Source organism: Lynx canadensis, chromosome A2 (assembly GCF_007474595.2).
Source record: "Lynx canadensis isolate LIC74 chromosome A2, mLynCan4.pri.v2, whole genome shotgun sequence".
NCBI lineage: Eukaryota > Metazoa > Chordata > Mammalia > Carnivora > Felidae > Lynx > Lynx canadensis.
The window spans coordinates 6,432,412-6,454,402 of NC_044304.2; the positions used below are offsets into that span (position 1 = coordinate 6,432,412).

General features: G+C 50.8%; 1 protein-coding gene across 1 annotated transcript in view; it reads right to left on the minus strand.

Moving 5' to 3' along the window:
* LOC115527545 (mucin-16-like) overlaps positions 1-21,991 on the minus strand; it is a 95,401-nt gene that overhangs the window by 20,707 nt on the left and 52,703 nt on the right. The window contains 23 exon segments of the mRNA XM_032595286.1: positions 71-195; positions 3,785-3,820; positions 4,107-4,279; positions 4,736-4,803; positions 4,898-5,022; positions 6,432-6,528; positions 6,579-6,614; positions 6,719-6,899; positions 7,082-7,154; positions 7,271-7,443; positions 8,031-8,098; positions 8,532-8,719; positions 9,131-9,166; positions 9,330-9,502; positions 11,595-11,662; positions 11,876-12,000; positions 13,507-13,569; positions 13,800-13,835; positions 14,169-14,341; positions 16,185-16,252; positions 16,609-16,730; positions 21,608-21,688; positions 21,876-21,911. Coding sequence (XP_032451177.1) covers positions 71-195; positions 3,785-3,820; positions 4,107-4,279; positions 4,736-4,803; positions 4,898-5,022; positions 6,432-6,528; positions 6,579-6,614; positions 6,719-6,899; positions 7,082-7,154; positions 7,271-7,443; positions 8,031-8,098; positions 8,532-8,719; positions 9,131-9,166; positions 9,330-9,502; positions 11,595-11,662; positions 11,876-12,000; positions 13,507-13,569; positions 13,800-13,835; positions 14,169-14,341; positions 16,185-16,252; positions 16,609-16,730; positions 21,608-21,688; positions 21,876-21,911 — 2,324 coding nt within the window.

Consider the following 21,991-nt stretch of genomic DNA (forward strand, 5'->3'; position numbering starts at 1 on the left):
GTGTGGTCAGAGGTGGCGACAGCCCCTAGAGGGGGTCATGGAGGCACAGAGGCAGAAGTCGTGCTCTCACCAGGTGCTGCATGAGGGTATCTGTGATGTTGAACTTGAGGGAGCCGGGGCGGCCCATGTCCGCTGAGTAGCGCAGGTTGTCGATGGTGAAGTTCAGTGTGAACAGCTCCTCACGGGCCTCCCCAGCTGTGGTAAGTGCAGAGAGAGCCAAGGCTTGTGGGAGGTCGGGTGCCCAACATCCACCCACAGTGGGCCTTCCAAGGGCCTCTTGTCCTCCTCCCAGGAAACCCGAGGGCCACGTGTTAATGGAGACAACTCCAGCAGCAAGGAAGGACAGGCTTAATGATCTGGGGGCTGGAGATGGTGTTTCCACCCAGGTGCAGGAGGGGAGGGTTCTGTGGAAATGCTGGTGGCTTTGTTCTTTCCCAGAAGGAAAGGCTCCAGCTTACCATGCTGATGTGGGACCAAGGATAACCCCAGACATGTTCCTTCACTTTCTTTCTGTTCCCCCATCTCTATCTCTTTATCTCTCTGTGCCTCTGTCTCTCTTTTCCTCTCTCTCTGTCTGTCTCTCTCTGTCTCTCTATAACACCCAGGTATGCCAATCTTCTAGGCATTGTGAAAAAAAAAACAACTAGCAGCTGTAACCAATCTCTCTGCACCTCAGTTTACTCATCTGTAAGATAATAATGATTCCTACTTCAAAAGTTGTTACGAGGTTTGAACAAGTCGAATTTTATAAAGTGCTTAAGCACAGTGCTGGGCACAGAGTAAACACCTATTTGAGTGTTTATTATAGAAGACAAATAAGCAAATACTTCCTGATCACTCACTGCAAATGGAGTTTTTAGCCAGATGAATATGAGCTGGGCACTAGACTTCTCCACACTAAACAAAGGAGAACCACAGCACAGAAATGATCTCCTGCTTAGGGTTACATGACTGGAGGGAGGGAAAGTCAGGGTTTGGACCCAGGTTCTCCGACCCCAGAGTCCTTGCTCATGAACTCCCCTGCTAACACACATGCTCTTGCCTAGACGCATGCAGCTGGCCCAGTGTCCAATAGTGGGGGTGACCTGCATAGACCCCAGGAGAAGTATAATAAATAAATATATGATGCAAGTAAGAACAGAGGCCTGGTGGTTTGACTCCAGACTAGATAAGCAGGGAGCAGCACAGGGTCAACTGTTTAGGACAAACCTCTGCAAGAAAAGCTGACCTCCCTTCTTTCCTCCTTCTCTTCTGTTCATCACTCCTTCCAAGCTTCCTTCTGTCTATCCTTCCTTCCATCCTTCCTTTCTTCTTTCCTTCCAACTTTCTATTCATCCATGCATTCATCCTTCCTTCCTTCCTTCCTTCCTTCCTTCCTTCCTTCCTTCTATCCATATTTCATTCTTCCTCCCTCTATCCATTCTTTCCTTTCATCTACCATCTGTCTATGCACCCATCCATCTCTCCACCCATTCATCCTTCTTCCATCTCTTCATCCACCCACTCATGCATCTATCCATGCATCCATGACATCCATCCATCTATCTCTCCACTCATACATTCTCCATCATCCATTCATCCACCCATCCCTCCCTCCTTTCCTCCCTCCATCCATGCACCCATGACATCCATCCATCCATCTATGCACCCATGACATCCATCCATGAATTTATCTATCCATGTCTCCATCCATCCATCCTCCATATTCATCTATCAATTCACCCATCCATCCATCCATCCGTCTCTCTATCCATCCATCCTCCATCTCTCCATCCATTAACTCACTCATCCATCTGTGCACCCATGACATCCACCCATCCAGCCAGCCAGCCACCATCCTTGCATACATCATTCCTTCCTCCATCACTCTTAGTCTTTCCTTCTTCCCATTCATACCTTCTATGCATTATGCATCCTTCTGTCTGTCTTTCCTTGTATCCTCACTTTCTTCCACCTATCTACCTTTCCTTGCTTCCTTCCTCCACCCTTTTTCTTCCTTCTATCCATCCATATTTGCTTCCTTCCACATCTATTTTTTCCACCAATTTAGACATGGTTCCACCCTCCTTTTCCCCTTCCACTCATCTTTTCTTCCTTCCATCTGCTCATCCATCTTCTCTCCTTCCCTCCTTCTGTTCATCACTTCTTCCTTCCATCCATTCCTCCACCCATCCATCTTGCCTTCCCTCCATGTACATTGAATTAAGACTATAATGCTTCTGAATCTATTCCAAGGACTGGATACTGATAAACAAACCACAGCCAATTGAATGAATTTAACTTATTTTTCCTCCTATCATTTGGGGAAATATGGTTCTCATTGGACCTGAGGAGCCCAGAACCCTGCTGATGTTGGAAGGAGCAAATGAGGATACTGTGGTGTAAAAGACCAGAGATGGACCCATGAAGAATTTGCGAGGGTTGTAAAAGCACACCTCGGATGCAAGGGCATTTAACTCTTGAAAAAGCTACAAGGTCCTCATTCCAGGGTTTGCTGGGGATGCAATGGGAGTTTGGCCCATGAACTTGAACAAGACAAGTGTGCACCAAAAATCAGTGTGTCTTGGTAAAAAAAAAAATTAACTGAGAGATGAATGAGACTGTGAGTTTTTGGAGTCAAGGAACTCCTGGTTCTATTATTTATTTGCTGTGCGACTTGGCAGCCTCTCTGGGCTTGGGTTTACTCATCTGTAAATTGGAGCTAAGTCACATGCTTGTAGCAAGAATGAAAGGATAAGGTACATGTGCTTTGGGATGAATTGTGTCTCCCCCCAACCACCGAAATTTGAGAAGCTCCAATCCCTAGGACCTCAGTACATCATTGTATTTGGAGACAGGGTATTTAGAGAGGTAATTAAGTTAAAAGGAGGCTGTTGGGGTGGGCCCTAATCCAATCTGGCTGCTATCTGTATAAGAAGAGGAGATTGGGACACAGAGGGACATGGGGAACGTGTGTGCAAAGGAGTGACCATGCCAAGAGGCAGTAAGAGGTCACCACCCACATGCCAAGGAGAGAGGCCCCAGAGAACCCAGCCCTGCTGGCACCCCCCAGGTTCTAGCTGCGAGAAAATACACTTCTGTGCTCTGAGCCACCCAGCCTGTGGTACTTAGCTTTGGCAGCCAGAGCTGACTAATTCAGTATGCAATTTAGCACGGTGCCTGAAAGGCAGCCAGCCTCTGTACGTGTTCACTGAAAATCCAACAACTGCACAACTCTGATGTCAAGACACTCAGAACAATAGGCAGAGAGGTGAGTAAAAGGATAAGAGAAGAGAACCAGGGGAGTGCCTGTGTGGCTCGGTCGGCTAAGCATCTGGCTCTTGATTTTGGCTCAGGTCACGACTCAAGGTTGTGGGATCAAGTCTCGAGTCAGGCTCTGCACTGACAGCAAGGAGCCTGCTTGGGATTCTCTCTCCTCTCTCTCTGCCCCTCCTCTGCTTATGCATTCTCTCTCAAAATAAATAAATATTAAGAGAAGAGAGAAAGAAAGAAAGAAAGAAAGAAAGAAAGAAAGAAAGAAAGAAAGAAAGAAAGAGTACCAGGGCAGCTTTAGGAGAATCTGAGTGAAAAACATGTGAGGGTCAGAATAGTGGGGGGACAGACTTGTGTGTAAGATGCTCTAGCCCTGGGCTGGGACTCTCCACCAGATCCCAGGGAGAGAAGGGATGAATGAGGGTCCTTTCCAGTTGTTTTCCTCATCAAGGACAGGTGGTAAAGGACAACAGCTGCTCCCCAATCCCAAAGTGGGGACGAGACCCAGGAAGCCAGGGCAAGGAATACTCACCAGTGGTAGTTGGGGCTGTGGCTCCATAGGTGTAACCTGCAGAGAGAAGGCCAGAGGAGCTGAGCGGGAGTTGGGGTGAGCATAAAGGAGTAAGGGAAAGGTAGGATTTAGGGGCCTTTGTGGGAAAAGCAGAGAGGGAGAGGCAGAAGAGGGATGCTTAGGGAGGAAGTGTCCAAATAGTGGGATCGGAGGTGGCTGGAGCCCATGGTACCATCATCGGAATGAACCCAGAGCAGAGGAGAAGGAGATGGGCCACAGCTTCCTTTAGAGAAACACAAACTCTGGCTGGGAAAGAGACCCTTGCGGGAGCACAGCCCCTCACCATTGACACAGAGGCTGTCCCTGTCCAGGGTGAAGGGCCCCAGCCGGGTGATGCCACGGGTCTCACGGCTCAGCTCCCAGTATAGCCGCTCTCTGTCCAGCCCGGGGCCCGCAGGGTCAGAGTGGACGGTGCAGACGATGTCCACTCCAGTGGCTGCACCACCCTTCTCAAGCCTGGGGAAAGAAGGACATGGGGATGTTGAATACTGTTGGAGGGGTCCTTCTGGATGGGGACAGCAAGAAGGTAGAGGGCAGGAGGCGGAGAGGGTATAAAAGGGCTGGCTCTGAAGGCCAGAGGGGCTCTCCTAAGTGTCTCTTGTTGGAGATGACTCCCTCACAACGAAGAACAGAAAACACCTTAATCGGAATTGGCAGACAAGATCTAGTGGTTCTTCCAAGAGGAAAGCTTTCATCTTAAACAGATGATCGTCTGGATTTTGTAAGTATAAGCACGATGCCTCACTTCTAGGTCTTGAGCGTTCCCACTCCGGGGGCATGAAGAAGGCATGAAAGTGTTGTGATGGGTGCTGGAGGCCAGCTGTGCCAAAGGCATGCCCAGGAACTGAGCCCTGCTGGCCAGAGCGTGAGGATCCACTGGACCCAACACATCCCTCCACCCAGGGGTCTCACCTGAGCGAGGCAAGCCTGCAGCCAGCGTAGAGGGGGCCGACACTGGTCTTACTGAGCAGGAGCTTGAGCTGGTGGGGAGAGAGAGGAGGGTGAGCAGAAGGGCTGAAGGGCTAGGCGGGCGGGCATTGGTGGCGCTGACGGTGGTCATCGAGCGGCTCTCACCTGGTGCTGGAGGATCCTCTTGGTGAAGTTGAACTTCAAGGAACTGGGGTGCCCCATGTCCTCAGTGTAGTGCAGGTTGGTGATGGTGAAGTTCAGGGTGAAGGACACCAGAGCGGGGCCAGTGGCTGCAGTGAGGGAGGAAGAGAAACATGTCCAGCTTGGACCACGGTAAGGGCTGGAGGTTACCTGGAGGTTACCTGGAGCTCTAACGGTAGAGTACTGGCAGAGGACCTAAGTACAGCCATGGACTGCAGAAGCGGAAGGAGAGAACATTATGGAATTCTTCACTCATTTCGTTCAGTGAGCACGTACCAGGTGTCTCATGTGTGTGAGGCTCTGTGCTGGGCTCTGCGGGTCCAAGGTGGGGCATAGGCTGCTAATATTGAGGCCAGGAGAGTGGCCAGACCATCATGCTGCAGGGGAGCCCGGAGGCTGTGCATTTCCAGAGGGGTATCCAACAAATGACTGAGGACAGCTTCCAGGAGGAAGCATCACTTCAGATGTGACCAAGAGCATGAGTAAGAGTCAGCTGAGCAAGAGGAAGAGCACTCAAGTGGAAGAATCAGCCTCTGGACACAAGCCCAGCAGGAGGACAGGGCAGTTGTACTCAAGGGACTTGAATGCTTTCATTGTGGCCATGAGGAAGTATAGATGTGAGACTGGAGGGGTCCTGGGAGCCCAGAAAGGGGGGGGGCAGTGACTATGCAGCTCAGGGGTTTGGACATGTAGATAAGGTGGAGTCATTCAAAGATCGTCAACAAGACAGCAATTATGTGGACAGAGGGAGGGACGCTGCAGCTGCTGTGCAGAGGACTGTAGGAGGCCAGAGAAGAGGCTACTGCATTAGTCCTGGCAAAAAAAAATGCCCATGGCCTGAATCAAGGCTGAGTGACACAGATACAGAGAAAGGACTTGCAAGATATTACAAAGGGAGAAGAGATGATTTGGTGATGGATGGATGGATGTGGGAGGTGAATGAGAGGGAGGGCCAAGGTTGACACCCATGTCCCTGCCTTCGGTAATAAGGAAAGGGAGCAAGTTTGGGAGGAGACTGTGACTTCAGAGTCAGAGACCAGGGCCCCGGTGATGTCCAGGAGGTGGGTGGGTGGACCAAGCACCAGAAGCTGCTTCATGGAGTGGGCTAGACTCGAGATTTGGATTCTGAGCAGCTGGACCCACAGAAGCTAGATGCTCCCTGAAACCCATGGGAATGGATGAGTTTCCTTGGGGAAGCTGAATAAGCAATGAGAGAAGAAGTGATCTTGAATGAAGGATTTCGTAGAAATGATTTTGGTACCAGTAGGACCTTCCTACTTGAGGGCTTGAGGGTTGGAGCTAGAGAAGGACGCGGAGGTGACAGCAGCGGAGGGAGAAAACCACAAGGGATGCTGTCAGAGGTGTGCTCCATCGGTGTGGGAATGGTGGTAACAGTGGTGGCTCCTGTGATAAATTGTGTCCTTGTCTCTCTGCCCATTTAGCCTGCAGTCAGGGCATCGTCCTCAGTTGTGTTGGGGGGAGGGCCGGCTCCTGTCACCTCCAGCTCGGCCCACATTTCCATACATGTCTTCTGGACTTCCCGTCCAGAAGGGGGGGAACAGGAGGGAAGGCCTGGCTGACTGAGCAGCCCCCATCTTTAGGGGAAAGGTGGTGGTCACAGGCACACGAGGTCGGAAATACTCACTGTTGGGGGTGGTGGCTGAAGCCGGTTGGGTGTGACCTGCAAAGAGAAGGCGAGATGAGGAGGAGGGGAACGGAGAGGTCCTGCGTGAAGGGGCAACTTGGCTGTGAGGCAGCTGGACCATCCCAGCCATGATTCCTCACAAGGAAGACAATCCGGAAGACATCTCCGGAGAGACCAAAACCTTGCCCAAAGCACAGGAAATGTGAGCCCCAGGGGAAGTCTGAATTCATGCAGCGCCTGCTGCTGCAGAACCCACAGCGAGCAGGAGACCCACAGCCCGCACAGCCCGCACCACGGATGGAGAGTCTGTCATCCCGGAAGCTGGGAGGAGACAGGTGCTCGGGGTGGGGACCTCATCATCCTGCAGATGCCAGCGACCGGAGGCCTGTGTCTGGGGCTCTAATGGGCATGGATCCCCATTCACCCGAGGCTGGGGTGGAGCAGGGGTGCGGAGGGCAGGCGGTGGGCTCCTGGCCTCTTCTGTTCTAAGGGCAGGGCCTCACGTGCTTGCAGGGACTTCTGAAGCCTCTGAATACTCACTGCTGGGGGTGGTGGCCCGCGTCTGGTGGGTGAAACCTGCACAGGTGGAGGGAGAAAGGGTGAGGAGGGGGAGGAGTGAGGGAAAGGGAGGAATGGATGGAGAGGAGGATGTGGGGCCTGGAGAAGTGCAGACACGGGTGGCAGCCCCTCACCATTGATGTAGAGACTGTTGGGATCCAGGGTGTAGGGACCCAGCCTGGTGACACCATGGGTCAGCTGGCTCAGCTCCTGGTACAACCTCTCTCTGTCCAGCCCAGGGCCCGTGGGGTCAGGGCGGTGGGTGCAGACGGCGTCCACTCCAGTGGCTGCCCCATCCTTCTCGGGCCTGGGGAGGGCGGGCAGAGGTAACAATTGATGCAGTCCCCAGGCAGGGCTCCTGGGACCCCTGGGGCGGGCCAGGAAGGGGCCAGGGGAAGCGAGGAGGCTGGAACCCACCTCTGGCCAGCCTGGGACCATGCACACTGTCAATGGGTGGGAGGATTTTTATTAAATTGCAAGTCTGAAACCTGCAGCCTCACGGCATGGGGACGGGAGGGCTTCTACTTGAGACAGGCGGAGAGCTGGAATTGGGGATTAAAGCAAGTGGAAAAGGCATGCTTGTCTTGAGAGGAATCCTGGGGATAGAACTGAAAACCTCAAGGAAGTACCCTCTTTGGTCAAATGGAGGCAGGAGGAAATTCAGAAGGATGACCAGACTAGGGTCCCCATCCTACTGAGGGGCTCTGCAGAATCTGGGAACAGTTTGGGGGGGGGGAGGGAGGCGGTTACAATCAGAAGAGTCCTTGATCCTGGAGCCAGTGCCTCCTGAATTCCACCTCTGCTGAGGACAGAGAGGGCAGGAAGGAAGCAGAGGGAACTCCTAGGGTCTGAAAGCGCTTAAGGCAGCCCTGGCCAGGGATTGTAAGGGCTCACCTGAGCAAGGTCAGTCTGCAGCCTGAGTACAGGGGGCCCACACTGGTGTTCTGGAACAAGGGTCCGAGCTGTGGGTGAGGGCAAGGAAACTTAATAGATGACCTTGGGGCACCTGGGTGGCTCAGTCAGTTGAGCGTCCGACTTCGGCTCAGGTCATGATCTCACGGCTCTCGTGAGTTCCAGCCCTGCGTCAGGCTCTGTGCTGACAGCTCAGAGCCTGGAGCCTTCTTCGAATTCTGTGTCTCCTTCTCTCTCTGCCCCTCCCCCACTTGTGCTCCGTCTCTCTGTCTCTCAAAAATAGATAAATGTAAAAAAAAAAATTAAAAAAACATATTTGATCTGTGATGCAGGGGCAGGATGGGTATCGGTGGGTGGGGCAAGAGTGAGGTGGGAGGGGCTAACTCCCAGAGGACAGGGCAGGAGTGGGCGGGGCTGGCACCAGAATACGGGATGGAGACTAGGTGGGCGGGGCTGGCAGGGTGAGGTGGGCGCGGCTCTCACCTGGCGCTGCAGGGACCTCTCCGTGGTGTTAAATTTCAAGGATCCAGGAGGCTGCATGTCCTCAGCGTAGTGTAGGTTGGTGATAGTGAAGTTGAGGGTGAAAGGCACAAGGGGATGTCCCGTGGCTGCAGCAGGGGAGGGAGAGGAGAGGCCAGGCTGTCAGGCCCGGGATGGATACGCGGCAGGGCCTGGGAATAGCAGCCGTCTCACTGGGGACTGTAGCAAGGGCGAGGGTCCTTGGGGACCTAATCTCAGAACCACCGGTGTGGACACGAGACCATCACATGATGCAGGCGAAGGTGGGCGTGATTTGCAGGAGACAGTTTACCACCTGACATTCTTATTTACTCAAGCCCACGTTCAGGTACTTCCTTCCGTCCGCCCGACCACCCCCACGTGGTGGCCATTTCTCTGTGTCCAGCCAACAGCACAGAGGTGACGCACAGCTGAGTCTTACTGCAATGACTTCCCAGGCTGTGTCCCTGATCTCTTTCTTCCCTCCCTGACAGCTGGAGGTGTGAGCCGGGGCCCGCAGCCTCCTTCCCTGGTGGTGGCGGGGGGGTGGGGGGGAGAGCTCCTGAAGTCCCCTGAGTACTCACCACTGGGGGCGGTTACTGGTGTCTGGTGGGTGTAGCCTGCGGAGAGAGGGCGAGAGAGAGAGAGAGAGAGAGAGAGAGAGAGAGAGAGAGAGAGAGGAGGTGTTGAGGTGGAGCAGGACGAAAGAAGCTCCGGGGGTTGGGGTGGGGGGGGGAAACGTGAGCTTGACAGCTCAGCCAAGGGCAGGTGGCCAATACTCACCACTGACACAGAGACTGTCCTGCTCCAGGGTGTAGGGGCCCAGCCAGGTGATACCACGGGTCAGCCGGCTCAGCTCCCAGTACAGCTTCTCTCTATCCAGCCCGCGGCCCGCAGGGTCGGGGCGGTAGGAGCAGATTGTGTTCACCCTGGTGGCTGCTCCAGCCTTCTCGGGCCTGGGGAGGGCAGGACACAGCGGTGCAGAAGGTTAAGATCCATCTGCAGAGGGCCCCTGAGGGCTACCATTATGGGGGCACCAGGGGGAAAGCCAGGAAGCGGTGCGGTTCCTGTCGACAGGCCCCGAGATGCTCGTCATCCACCACTGAGGGAATTTGCTCCACATGCTGAAAACGGTTCCTTCCGGGGCCGCCTCCCGAGACCGGGCCCCTCTGTGTTTTATGATGCACCATCGTCACACTGCCGAGTCTCACTTAAAATGGGAATCTGCCTTTGTTGGGAATCTGCTGAAATCCTTCCGGCTCCCTACTGCCTGTGGATGAAGCCCCACTGTGCTGTCCCAACATGCACATCATGGCATTCACGGCCACGCCGCGCCTCCCCCCTCGTGGGTGAGAATGTCTGCTCTGCACGCTGGCTACCTTAGGCTCTCAGCTGTGGCTCCCTCTCCCTGAACCACTCCTCCCGGCCCGGAGCCATGTCTCCTGGCCACCGAGTCCTCCTCTCCAGGTACGAGCTGCCACTTCAGTTCCTCCTGGACCCACTACACTTCCCATCTCTCGGCACTGCAACAGTCTCTCCGGGCCTCAGTTTCTCATCTATAAAATGGGTGTAATCATGGTACCCAGGTATGTTTCGTGAGGATTAAGTCTGGTGATGTAAGTATAATGCTTACAACGGTATCTGGTACATCCCTAAGTGCTAGGGGAGTATCTGCCACTATTGTTTTATTCACCATTAAGTTATGTGTTTTTATATCATTAATCACATAATTCACATATAATAATTACATATAATTAATTTGTGTGCATATGCTTGCATGTGTTTGCATATAATTAACGTGGTACCCTCTTCTTGATGGCAGAGTCAATGCTTTGGCCTCCATGGAGATTTCAGAGCTCAGCATGGAGCTTGGACACGGTAGGTGCTCAAGCAATGCTTGTGAATGCAAAGAAAATTTGTAGAACGCCAGGGCAGTGGTGGGAGGGCACTTCTGCTGTGGGTGCATCAGTATCCTGGGCTAGACCCCAAGAAAGAGGGCCTCATTCCATCCTGCTCTATCTTAGCACTGCAGGGAGGGAATCCTTTCTCAAATTCTACTTTTGGAGCCATGGAGATATCCTGGGGAGATGCCCACCAAGGCTGAACCCTCCAGGGGACCTCGGAATGGAGAGGGCCCCCTCAGGCTCAGAAGCCCCATCACTCGGTGAAAGGGGGCTGAGGTGCACATGTCTGCACTGGGAGGGAGCAGGGAATTGAAGGCTGGGATTATGGGGAAGGGAAGGGAACCCATGGTTCTTCCCAAAGAAAAGAAGCAAAGCAAGCTTAGTGGGAACAGGTATGGACTCTGAGGAGGCTGGGCTTGAGTCCTGGCCCCACCACTTGACAGCCACTGGCTCTGAGAAGGCTCCCTAGCTTTTCTGTGCCTTGGTGATTTCCCATCTATAAAATAGGGGTAATAGTAGTGACATTAAGAGAGTCCAGGGAGATGATGGACAGGAAGCATCTCGCCCAGTGACTCTAACCTGGGGCGCTCTCGATCAGGAGCCATTCGGCGATGCCTGGTGACAGATTTGGTCGTCACTACTTTGGGGTGCGGATACTACAGGCATCTATCGAGTAGTCAAGATGCTGCTAACTAGCCTACAGCGCAGAGGACAGCCAGCCATGACAAGGACTCTCTGGCCCAGAATGTCAGTAGTGACCATACACCAAGAGCTCCAATGTCTGACTAAGTATTTGCTGTGTGTCAGCCTTCAGAAATATTTGCATGTAGTGTGGACATGGTAGACTGGGGATCATAGCCTTTGTGAAGGATCAGGGATGGGTCCTTTATGAAGGAATTCGGTGCATACTTTCCAGCTGCTATGATTTGTCATTTTGTTCCCATTAAATATCGCACAGGAGATTTGAGACTCAGGAGGATGGAAAGGTCTGGAGCAGGGCCTGGGGGCCAGCAGCCCAAGGGACAGTGGTTACCCCAGGTTGGGAGCTGGAAAGGGCTGAGGCCAAAGTGAGGAGTGAGCCCTGGAGGACCATGGTAAGAATCTCCACTGTGCCTCACTGGGCCATCTTCTCTGGGGGTCCCACCTGAGCGAGGTCAGTCTGCAGCCAGAGTAGAGGGGGCCGACACTGGTGTTCTTGAATAAGGGTCTGAGCTGTTGAAGGAGAGGGAGGTGAGCGGAAGTTCTGAGCTTGACGAGGGCAGGGTTGGGGCAAGCTGGGTGGGGACGGCAGCCGTTGGGGGACAGGGAGAGGTGGGTGGGGCACGGGGGAGGTAGGCGGGACATGGGAGAGGTAGGTGGGGCTGGGGTCAGTGGGTAGGCGGGCATCAGCAAGTGGTACAGGAATGAGGTGGGCGGGGCTCTCACCAGGCTCTGCAAGACCTTCTCTATTTCGTTGAACTTGGCTGAACCCATAAGCTGCATGCTCTCTGTGTAGCGCAGGTTGGTGATGGTGAAGTTGAGGGTGAATGGAACCAGGTCAGGGCCGGAGACTGCAGTGAGGTTGGGAGAAAAGTCATGCCCTGAGCCACCGTCTAAGCTGGGTTTAGGGATGGTGGGGTAGAGTCTGATCCACATCCCTGGTGCCCAGTATATTCACATCTAGTTCAAGAGCTCAGAACATCTCCTCCCCAAATGGGAGACTTTATTTTGTTATTCTACTGATAGCAATGATGTTAATAATCACAACAAAAATAACAGCAATCATGAGAGCTGATGTTTGGTAAGAGCTTCCTCTATGCTCAGAACTTTCCATCCAGTATCTCGTGTAGTCCTCAAACAAACCCTGGAAGTGAATCCTTTCGCTTAGTCCCAGTTGACAGAGGATGAAAACAAGTTTCAGAGAAGTTAAGTCACTTCCCCAAAGCCACACAGCTATTTTAGGACAGAAGCCCAAATTCTAGAGCTTGAATGACTTAAACATGAGTCCTGCCCATCTGCTGGCTGTGTGACCTCAGAAAAACACTCAGCCCCGCAAGAACCAGTCTGTGCCTCTCTCAAACAGAGAAAGAGCAGCGTCCATCCGCTGGGGTCAAAGATCACACACGTAAAGCAGAGTCTGCATGATGTGACAAACAAGCTGTGAATAGTGCTGTCACTGCTTTGTAGACATTGTTGCTGTTGCTACTTACATCTGCTTTCTCTGCTTTCGTCTCTGCCCTTTGGGAATTAGTCCTGGATTTGCCCATGACTATTTCCATTCTACTCTAGCAGGAGGTAAAGCTTTGAGAGTTGTTCCAGAATGTACCACTGCATCTAATCTCACTAACCGACCCTCCATGGGTCCCCTAAGGCCAACACAGTCACAGGTTGGTCCCTGGCAGGTCACCTGAGATAGACTGTAAAAGTGACCACAGATTCTACACCCTTGCAGTGTGGTGTGGCAGCCCCTTCTGCCAAGAGCCTATTTCTTGACTTTTGGCCGTGACTTGCTTTGGCCAATGGGATGGCCTCTCTTGCTTCTAGGAAGTCTGTGATCACCATATGAGGAAGCCACAGCTAGTCTATGGGATGATGAGAGGCCACATGAAGGGAACTGAGGCACCCCAGCCATCCGTCAGTTATCTTCCAGAAGCAGAGTCACCTAGCTTACGGGCAGGTGACTACAGACACATAAGGGAGCCTGGTTCAGACCCAAGGAACTGTCCAGCTGACCTATATACTAGAGAGCAGAGCAGTATGTGATTGTTTTAATCCAGTAAATTTGAGGGTCATTTGTTATGCAGTAAAACCTAGCTGATACAACACCTTCACAGAAAGCAGAGTGGATTAAAAGGCGTCACTGCTTTAGCCTGGGATTGAAAACCCAGAGTTATAGAGCTATCCAAACCTAGGGATGGAGTTGGACTGGTCTGTTACAAAGGCATGGTCCCCAAAAATCATCCTCCCCACACTGTCCCCTTGTTGTGACCTGCCTGCACATACCTTTTGCCCTTCTCATTGCTAAGCACAGAGGCATGTGGGTGGGAAGGAAGGAGACATGGAGAAAAGGCTCTTACCTGTAGAGCTGGAGAAGGAGATTGGAGCTACTGAGGTTCCTGAGGGTGTAGAAATCACAGGAACTGAGAAGCAAACAGCATAAATAAGAAAGATGCAGCCTTATAACCTTGGAGATGCCGAAGACAGGGGCCCTTGATACCCAGCCCGAGTCACAGAAGGTAGAGGTAGGGGTATGGGGGTGACCAGGCCCCTCAAGGCTTCCTTCCTCCATGAGGCCCTGGGCTAGGGTAGAGGGAGCAGCTGTTCCCACAAGGTGTGGGGGCATAGAGCCATGTAGGGTTTGAGCACTTACCACTGGGGATGGGGGTCAGTGGTGATCTGGTGTAACCTGCAGAGAGTAGATAAGAGAGAGGTGGGATGTTTGAAAAGTTTAAGCAAAGGATGAAGGGGCTGGGCCACTGCTGGAAGGACAGATTCCATCAGGAGGTCTTGTCCCTTCCAGACAGTGGGTAGTGCCTCCTATAACCTTTCTCTGACTCTCCACCTCCCTGTGTGTGATGTAGCCCTTGGTGGGGAAGGAGGATCTCACAAGGAAAAGAAGAATGAGGACAAAAGCGTCTAGAGGCAGACAGGGATGTATCCTCTGTCCAGAGCTCAGGGCACCAACAGAATAATCCATCTGGGGTACAGGAGGAGACCCCTGTCACCACCAGATGCTCACCGTTGACATAGAGACGGTCCCTGTCCAGGATGTAGGAACCGAGCTGGGTGACACCGTGGGTCTGGCGGCTCAGTTCCCAGTAGAGGCGCTCCCTGTCCAGCTGGAGACCCGAAGGGCCAGGTCGGTAGGTGCAGACAGCGTCAACTCCAGTGGCTGTTCCACCCCTTTCAGGCCTGGGGAGAGAAGGACCTGGGCATGGGTATGGGACAGAGCGGCATCCCGGGCAGGACATCATTCTGTCAGCCCGCTTATATGTGAATGCTTGCTTCCCTGTTTTTTGTTGTCCAGACAGGAGCTGCTCATAAGAGAAGGGGCATCTTTACACAACAAAGGACCAGAGTCGGTGTTTTAGAGTCAGATGACCATCGGTTCAAACCTTGGCTCCATCACTTGTTGAATAATCCACATAAGTGGGTCTAACTCGGTTCTCCCATCTTTGCAGTGTGGATAATGCTCTAACCCTTTTGTTAGAACGTCATGGTGTTTGGGGGGTACCTGGGAGGCTCAGTTGGTTAAGCACTCAACTTCCGCTCAGATCATGATCTCATGGTTCATGAGTTCAAGTCCCGCATCGGGCTCTGTGCTCACAGCTTGGAGCCTGGAGCCTGCTTCAAATTCTGGGTCTCCCTCTCTCTCTGCCCCTCCACTTGGGCTCTCTCTCTCTCTCTCTCAAAAATAAATAAAAACATTTAAAAATATCATTTCAGAATGTCATGGGGTTTGGAAATGATACTAATATCTAGCTTTGGTGCCAGATACTCTTTAATTAATTGTTTAATTGTTTAACAAATATTCATAGAACCAAGCATTTATAGTCCCTAGCACTGGATAGCAGCTCTGAGCACTGGATTCTGCTCTGAGCAGTTGATCCAACCCAACTTTTAGACCTGAGCATCTGAGCATGAGATGCTGCCTAGCAAAGACCCCCTACCCACCGTCCACCTGCCTCTTGTATTCCCAGCTCCCTGGCAAAGGAAGCAGGAAAAATTAACCCTGAAGGGCAGGTAGCACTGCCAGATTACTGGGGAGGGACAGAGTATCCCTTGCACCTCAACAGGATGGAAATGACCTGGAGCCAAGCTGCTTCTAGCTCTGGTCTCCTAGAAACTTGATAAAGGTGCAATGTCACTCATGTTTCCCGGTGATGCTGCTTATGGTGAAAATGACCCCTTGTTGACGGCCTGCATCTTTTCTGGGATGGCCGAAAATGCACAACAATACCTGATGGGAAGCTATCGCTTTGGGCTTCCTTAGGCGTGGTAAACCTCTTAACGTGTCAGGACTGTTACAAGAGACACTGGTTACCTTTTGGGACATGGAACATGTAAGCCAGAGTGGCCCCATCTCCTATCCACTGAAGTTACGTTTCTTTGCACATTAACCGTCACCTGGATTCCAAAAGAATAGTCCTTGGACTTCCAAGAAGGTTCTTACAAAAAAGAAAGGTCCGATGCTTGCCGTGCTGGCATGCCATTTCTTGTCTGAGTGTGACCTGTTCGGATCTTGTAAGTTTGATGATTGGATTGGATTTAAGATGACCTAGAGAGAGCTGGCACCAGAGCTGGGAACTGTGTGAGACACACAAGGTGCCTGGATGCAACATTTAAGGGAGTGCTTGCTCTCAGGGGCTGTGCAGACACAGGGTGAGCACCTGAGGGGGAGTGCCTCCTTAAATTTTGTGCCCTTGGCAGCTACTTCCCTCCCCAGGCCAGGCCCTGGCCAGCCCAACCAGCCCATCCCTTACTATGCCTCCTAAGGCAAGACAAAGAAGTGGTCTCAGGGGCGCCTGGGTGGCTCAGTCTGACTTCGGCTCAGGTCATGATCTCACAGTTTGTGGGTTCGAGCCCCACATGGGGCTCTGTGCTGACAGCTCGGAGCCTGGAGCCTGCTTCGGATACTGTGTCTCCCTCTCTCTGCCCCTAACCCACTCGCATTCTGTCCCTGTTCCTCTCAACAATAAATAAACATTAAAACAATGTTTTTAAAAATTAAAAAAAAAAAAAGAAGAGGTCTCACCTTAGTGTGGTCACTCTGCAGCCAATGTAGAGCGGACCAATGCTGCTGTTGGCAAACAAGGGCTTGAGCTGGGAAGGAGGAAGAGGGTGAATGAAAAATAGATGTAAAAGCAACTGTCATTTTAAAACACCATATTCAAAAATAAAACAGCAGCTCCCCAGTCATCTCAATACAACACTTAATTCTCAGAAGAACGCTTTGGGATCAATGCTTTTATGATCTTAGTTTTACAGAGGAGGAAATGGTACCAGAAGGCAAGATCACTACTCCTAAGGCACATCACTTCTCCATGGCAGATCCAAGTTTTGAACCTAGAAATTTTCTTCCCCTCCAGCCGTCCGTATCCTCCAGAAGTATAGGAAGGAGACTCAAAGAGGGTGGGGAGGACGTTGGAAGAGAGGGATGGTTTTCAGGGGGTTCTCACCAGGCATTGTAGAGCTGACTCTGTGGAGTTAAACTTTGCCGAGCTCGGCTGCATGTCCTTCGTGTAGTGCAGGTTGATGATGGTAAAGTTCAGGGTGAAGGGCACTGGGGCAGGACCAGCAGCTGCAGTGGGGAAGGAGGAGAAGAGGCTATGCACTGAGTCGGGTCTGGACCAGCTGTAAGGCAATGGGCCACTGGGACACACAACCCTAGCCTGCTCAGAGGACTCTATCGTCTTGGAGATGCCAGGGAGAGACTACCCTCACCTGGGATGTTTTAGGGTATCGTTCTCTGTTCATCTGAGGCTGGGGATGGGGTGGGGGTAGGGAGCGGAGGCAGTGGTATGTTGTATTTCATGTGGTCCCGGCTTTGGCCACCTATGGAAACTGAAGATGGTGGTGTCTGGGCGTTTCCTAATGAGCCAGAGCTGGTGCCTGCCTGTCAGCAACTAGGGTATTTGTTCTTTCCCCTTTTATTGACCACAGTCACTTATTTGCTGCTCTGTAGACCTTTTTTTAAAAATATAATTTATTGTCAAATTGGCTTCCATACAACACCCAGTGCTCATCCCAACAAGTGCCCTCCTTGATGCCCATCACCCACTTTCCCCTCTCCCCCACCCCTCCTCAACCCTCAGTTTGTTCTCTGTATTTAAGAGTCTCTTATGGTTTGCCTCCCTCCCTCTCTGTTTGTAACTACTTTTTTTCCCCTCTTCCCTTCCCCCATTAGCTCCTAGGGTATTTACTTCTTCACAGCAGGCTGGGAACCCATGAGTACAAAAGCCTGCTAGGACCAATCTCAAGATTTTTCATATCCAATTGTTTTAAACATAGCCCAAACAGGCAGATTTCAGCCACTTTGAGCCTGCCTGCTTCACACACCCCCATGAAACCGCACCCAACAACTTAGAGCTGTAAAAAGACCAACCCTGTGACTACAAAGGGCCTAGCCACTAGCTGCCCATCAGAGCTATCTAACCCAGAGACTCCCCACCAGGCTGCTGAGTGACGTGAGGTAGACTGAGAACATCTTCTCTGACCACTCTCCTCCCCTGGGAGTTCCCTTGCCCTGCTCCCCTTTTGAGGAGGGATCCTCATGCCCTAACCTCTTAAAGATGTCCGCTGGGAGGTTCCTCCCCGGCAGGCAAACCCGTGCTGCCCACCCACGTTTGTGTGCGCTACTGCCATCTAGTGGTCATATCTTTTTCTTTGCTCAACGCCCAAATCCCTCAAAACCCCTAGGCTGGGTTGAACGAACCTGAGACCAGGTGATGAACCAAGAACAAAGGACCCTAAGACTGTCTTGGCTCCAGCCAGCTTCTTTCTCCTACCAGGGCACCTTTGAAGAACCTCCCAGGCAGGTTCGGCCTTCAATGCCACGTTTGAAAATTTGCCTGAGGAACAATTTGTCAGCTAACGATTTTTCCCCCAATTAACTCATTTAATAAGACTTATTTTATAAATAAGTCCTCTCAAGTATATCCTCATTCAAAAGTATATTTAAAGCAAGCAGGCAAAACCAGCTTCTTTCGGTTGTCTTTAAAAACAATTTTTTTAAATGAATTACTGGGACCTTATGAAGATAAAAAGCTTCTGCACAGCAAAGGAAACAACCAACAAAACTAAAAGGCAACCAACGGAATGGGAAAAGATATTTGCAAATGACATATCAGACAAAGGGCTAGTATCCAAAATCTATAAAGAGCTCACCAAACTCCACACCCGAAAAACAAATAACCCAGTGAAGAAATGGGCAGAAAACATGAATAGACACTTCTCTAAAGAAGACATCCGGATGGCCAACAGGCACATGAAAAGATGCTCAACGTCGCTCCTTATCAGGGAAATACAAATCAAAACCACACTCAGATATCACCTCATGCCAGTCAGAGTGGCCAAAATGAACAAATCAGGAGACTATAGATGCTGGGGAGGATGTGGAGAAACGGGAACCCTCTTGCACTGTTGGTGGGAATGCAAACTGGTGCAGCCACTCTGCAAAACAGTGTGGAGGTTCCTCAGAAAATTAAAAATAGACCTACCCTATGACCCAGCAATAGCACTGCTAGGAATTTACCCAAGGGATACAGGAGTACTGATGCATAGGGGCACTTGTACCCCAATGTTTATAGCAGCACTCTCAACAATAGCCAAATTATGGAAAGAGCCTAAATGTCCATCAACTGATGAATGGATAAAGAAGTTGTGGTTTATATAAACAATGGAGTACTACATGGCAATGAGAAAGAACGAAATATGGCCCTTTGTAGCAACGTGGATGGAACTGGAGAGTGTGATGCTAAGTGAAATAAGCCATACAGAGAAAGACAGATACCATATGTTTTCACTCTTATGTGGATCCTGAGAAACTTAACAGAAACCCATGGGGGAGGGGAAGGAAAAAAAAAAGAGGTTAGAGTGGGAGAGAGCCAAAGCATAAGAGACCCTTAAAAACTGAGAACAAACTGAGGGTTGATGGGGGGTGGGAGGGAGGAGAGAGTGGGTGATGGGTATTGAGGAGGGCACCTTTTGGGATGAGCACTGGGTGCTGTAGGGAAACCAATTTGACAATAAATCTCATATATTGAAAAAAAAATAAAATTGATTGCAATGAAAAAAAAATAAAAAATAAAAACAATTTTTTTAATGTTTACTTATTTTTCAGAGAGAGAGAGAGAGAGAGACAGAATGAGCAGGGGAGGGGCAGAGAGAGGGAGACACAGAATCTGAAGCAGGCTCGAGGCTATGAACTGTCAGCACAGAGCCTGATGCGGGCCTTGAACCCACCAACCGTGAGATCATGACCTGAGCTGAAGTTGGGCGCTTAACTGACTGAGGCACCCAGGCACCCCTGTTCTGTTGTCATTAAAACTCAATGTCATTGAGGGGCACCTGGGTGCCTCATTCAGCTCAGGTCATGATCTCATAGTTTGTGGGTTCGAGCCCTGTGTTGGGCTCTGTGGTGACGGCTGAAAGCCTGGAGCCTGCTTTGGATTCTGTGTCTCCCTCTCTCTCTCTGCCCCTTCCCCGCTCATGCTCTGTCTCTTTCTCTCTCAAAAATAAACAAAATTTTAAAAGATTAAAAAAAAAGCCAATCCCCAATGATTGCATGCTGTATGATGCTATTAATACATTCCCAAAATAATAACATTAAAGAGATGAGAAACAGATTAGTGGTTGCCAGAGTGATGCTGGGTGGGTATGCCTGTAAAACACCTTTGCAGTGATAGAACTGTTCTGAGCCTTGATTGTAGCAGGGCTTATGAAAATCTGCCTATGTAGGGGCGCCTGGGTGGCGCAGTCGGTTAAGCGTCCGACTTCAGCCAGGTCACGATCTCGAGGTCCGTGAGTTCGAGCCCCGCGTCGGGCTCTGGGCTGATGGCTCAGAGCCTGGAGCCTGTTTCCGATTCTGTGTCTCCCTCTCTCTCTGCCCCTCCCCCGTTCATGCTCTGTCTCTCTCTGTCCCAAAAATAAATAAACGGTGAAAAAAAAAATTAAAAAAAAAAAAAAAGAAAATCTGCCTATGTAATAGAATGGCATAAAACCACACACACACACACACACACACACACACACACACACACAGAAATCCATGTAAAACTAGTAAAATCTGAGGTCTATGGATTTTCATAATTAATTTCTTGGTTTTGATATTATACTGTAGTTACAGAAGGTGTAACCACTGAGGAGAAATTGAGTGAAGCATACAGGGAACTCTGTACTATATTTTGCAATTTTCCGTGAATATGGAACTGGAAGGTATTATGCTAAGTGAAATAAGTCAGTCAGAGAAAGACAGATACCATAAGTTTTCACTCATATGTGGATCTTGAGAAACTTAACAGAAGACTATGGGGGAGGGGAAGGGGGAAAAAAACATAGTTACAGAGAGGGAGGGAGGCAAACTGTAAGAGACACTTGGATACTGAGAACAAACTGAGGGTTGATGGGGGGTGGGGGAGAGGGGAAAGTGGGTGATGGGCATTGAGGAGGGCACCTGTTGGGATGAGTACTGGGTGTCGTATGGAAACCAATTTGTCGATAAATTATATTAAAATAAATAAATAATTAAAAATAAATAAATAAATGAAAATATTTTTCCTATGAAAAAAATGAAAAAACTAAAAAGCAGAAGTACAGAGTGTGGCATGTTTATGTGCTGAATAACATGGTTATCTTAAATTTTTTTTCATGTTTATTTATTTATTTTGAGACAGAGAGAGAGTGAGCGCGAGCAGGGGAGGGGCAGAGAGAGAGGGAGAGAGAGTATCCCAAGCAGGCTCTGCACTGTCGGCACAGAGCCCAACGTGGGGCTTGAACTCATGAATTGTGAAATCATGACCTGAGCTGAAACCAAGAGTTGGACACTCAACTGACTAAGCCACCCAGGTGGCCCAAGAGCTCTGTGCTGACACCGTAGAGACTGCTTGGGATTCTCTCTCTCTGCCCCTCCCCAGCTCATGCTTATTCACACACTCTTTCTCTCTCTCAAAATAAATAAACTTAAAAAAAAAAAAAGAGTTGGATGCTTCACTGACAGTCACCCAGGGGCCCCATGGTTATCTTTTACAATTATTATCAATTGTAACTGCACATTCAATTCCAGTCTTAGTACACTGTCAACTTGGTGAGGGGAGGGACCACACCTGACTCAGCATCTTCTCCCCTCTGCCTGGCACAGGTCATGTGCCCAGTGATGTCCATCGTATTAAATTCCCTGGTAGTCCCTGTGCTGTGTGCTGCCATACATTTTCATTCAACCTTCACAATGACCTTATGAGGCATGATTATTCTTACTTGGCTGATGAGGGCACTGAGGCACTGAGAGGGCTGGTCAATTGTCTAAGGCCAATGCAGCTGGACAGATGAGGACACGTTCTCTGCTCTTTAGGAGGTCAGAGCAGAGCAGGGGAGCCCATGGTAGCTCCAGGGTTTTTCTTGATAACTTCCAGATATAGATTTGAGACCCCTCACAAGGAGCTGGAGAGACAAGTCACCTACCTGTGGAGCTGGAGAAGTGGGCTGGCACCATCGAGGTCCCTGGGAAGTGCACAGGGGTCACAGGAGCTAAGGATGAATAGTCTGGAGTAAGAAGGGGACTCAGAGTAGGGCGTCTTTCCTGTCCAGCTAGAGCCACTGAATGTAGGAGGAACTGGGTAAGACTGTCAGGTCTCCTAGCCACTTCTCTTCCCCAGGCCCTGGGGCAGGGGATCAGTGGCTGTCCACCAGGGGTCCACAGCATGTAGTCATCAGGGCTGTGGGTACTCACCACTGGGTGTGGGGGCTGAGGTCCAGTGGGTATAACCTGAAATGAGAAAAGGAGACAGAACTGGGATGCAAGCAGGAAAGGGAGGTCCATGATATAGCCCAAAGCCCACCAGTCCC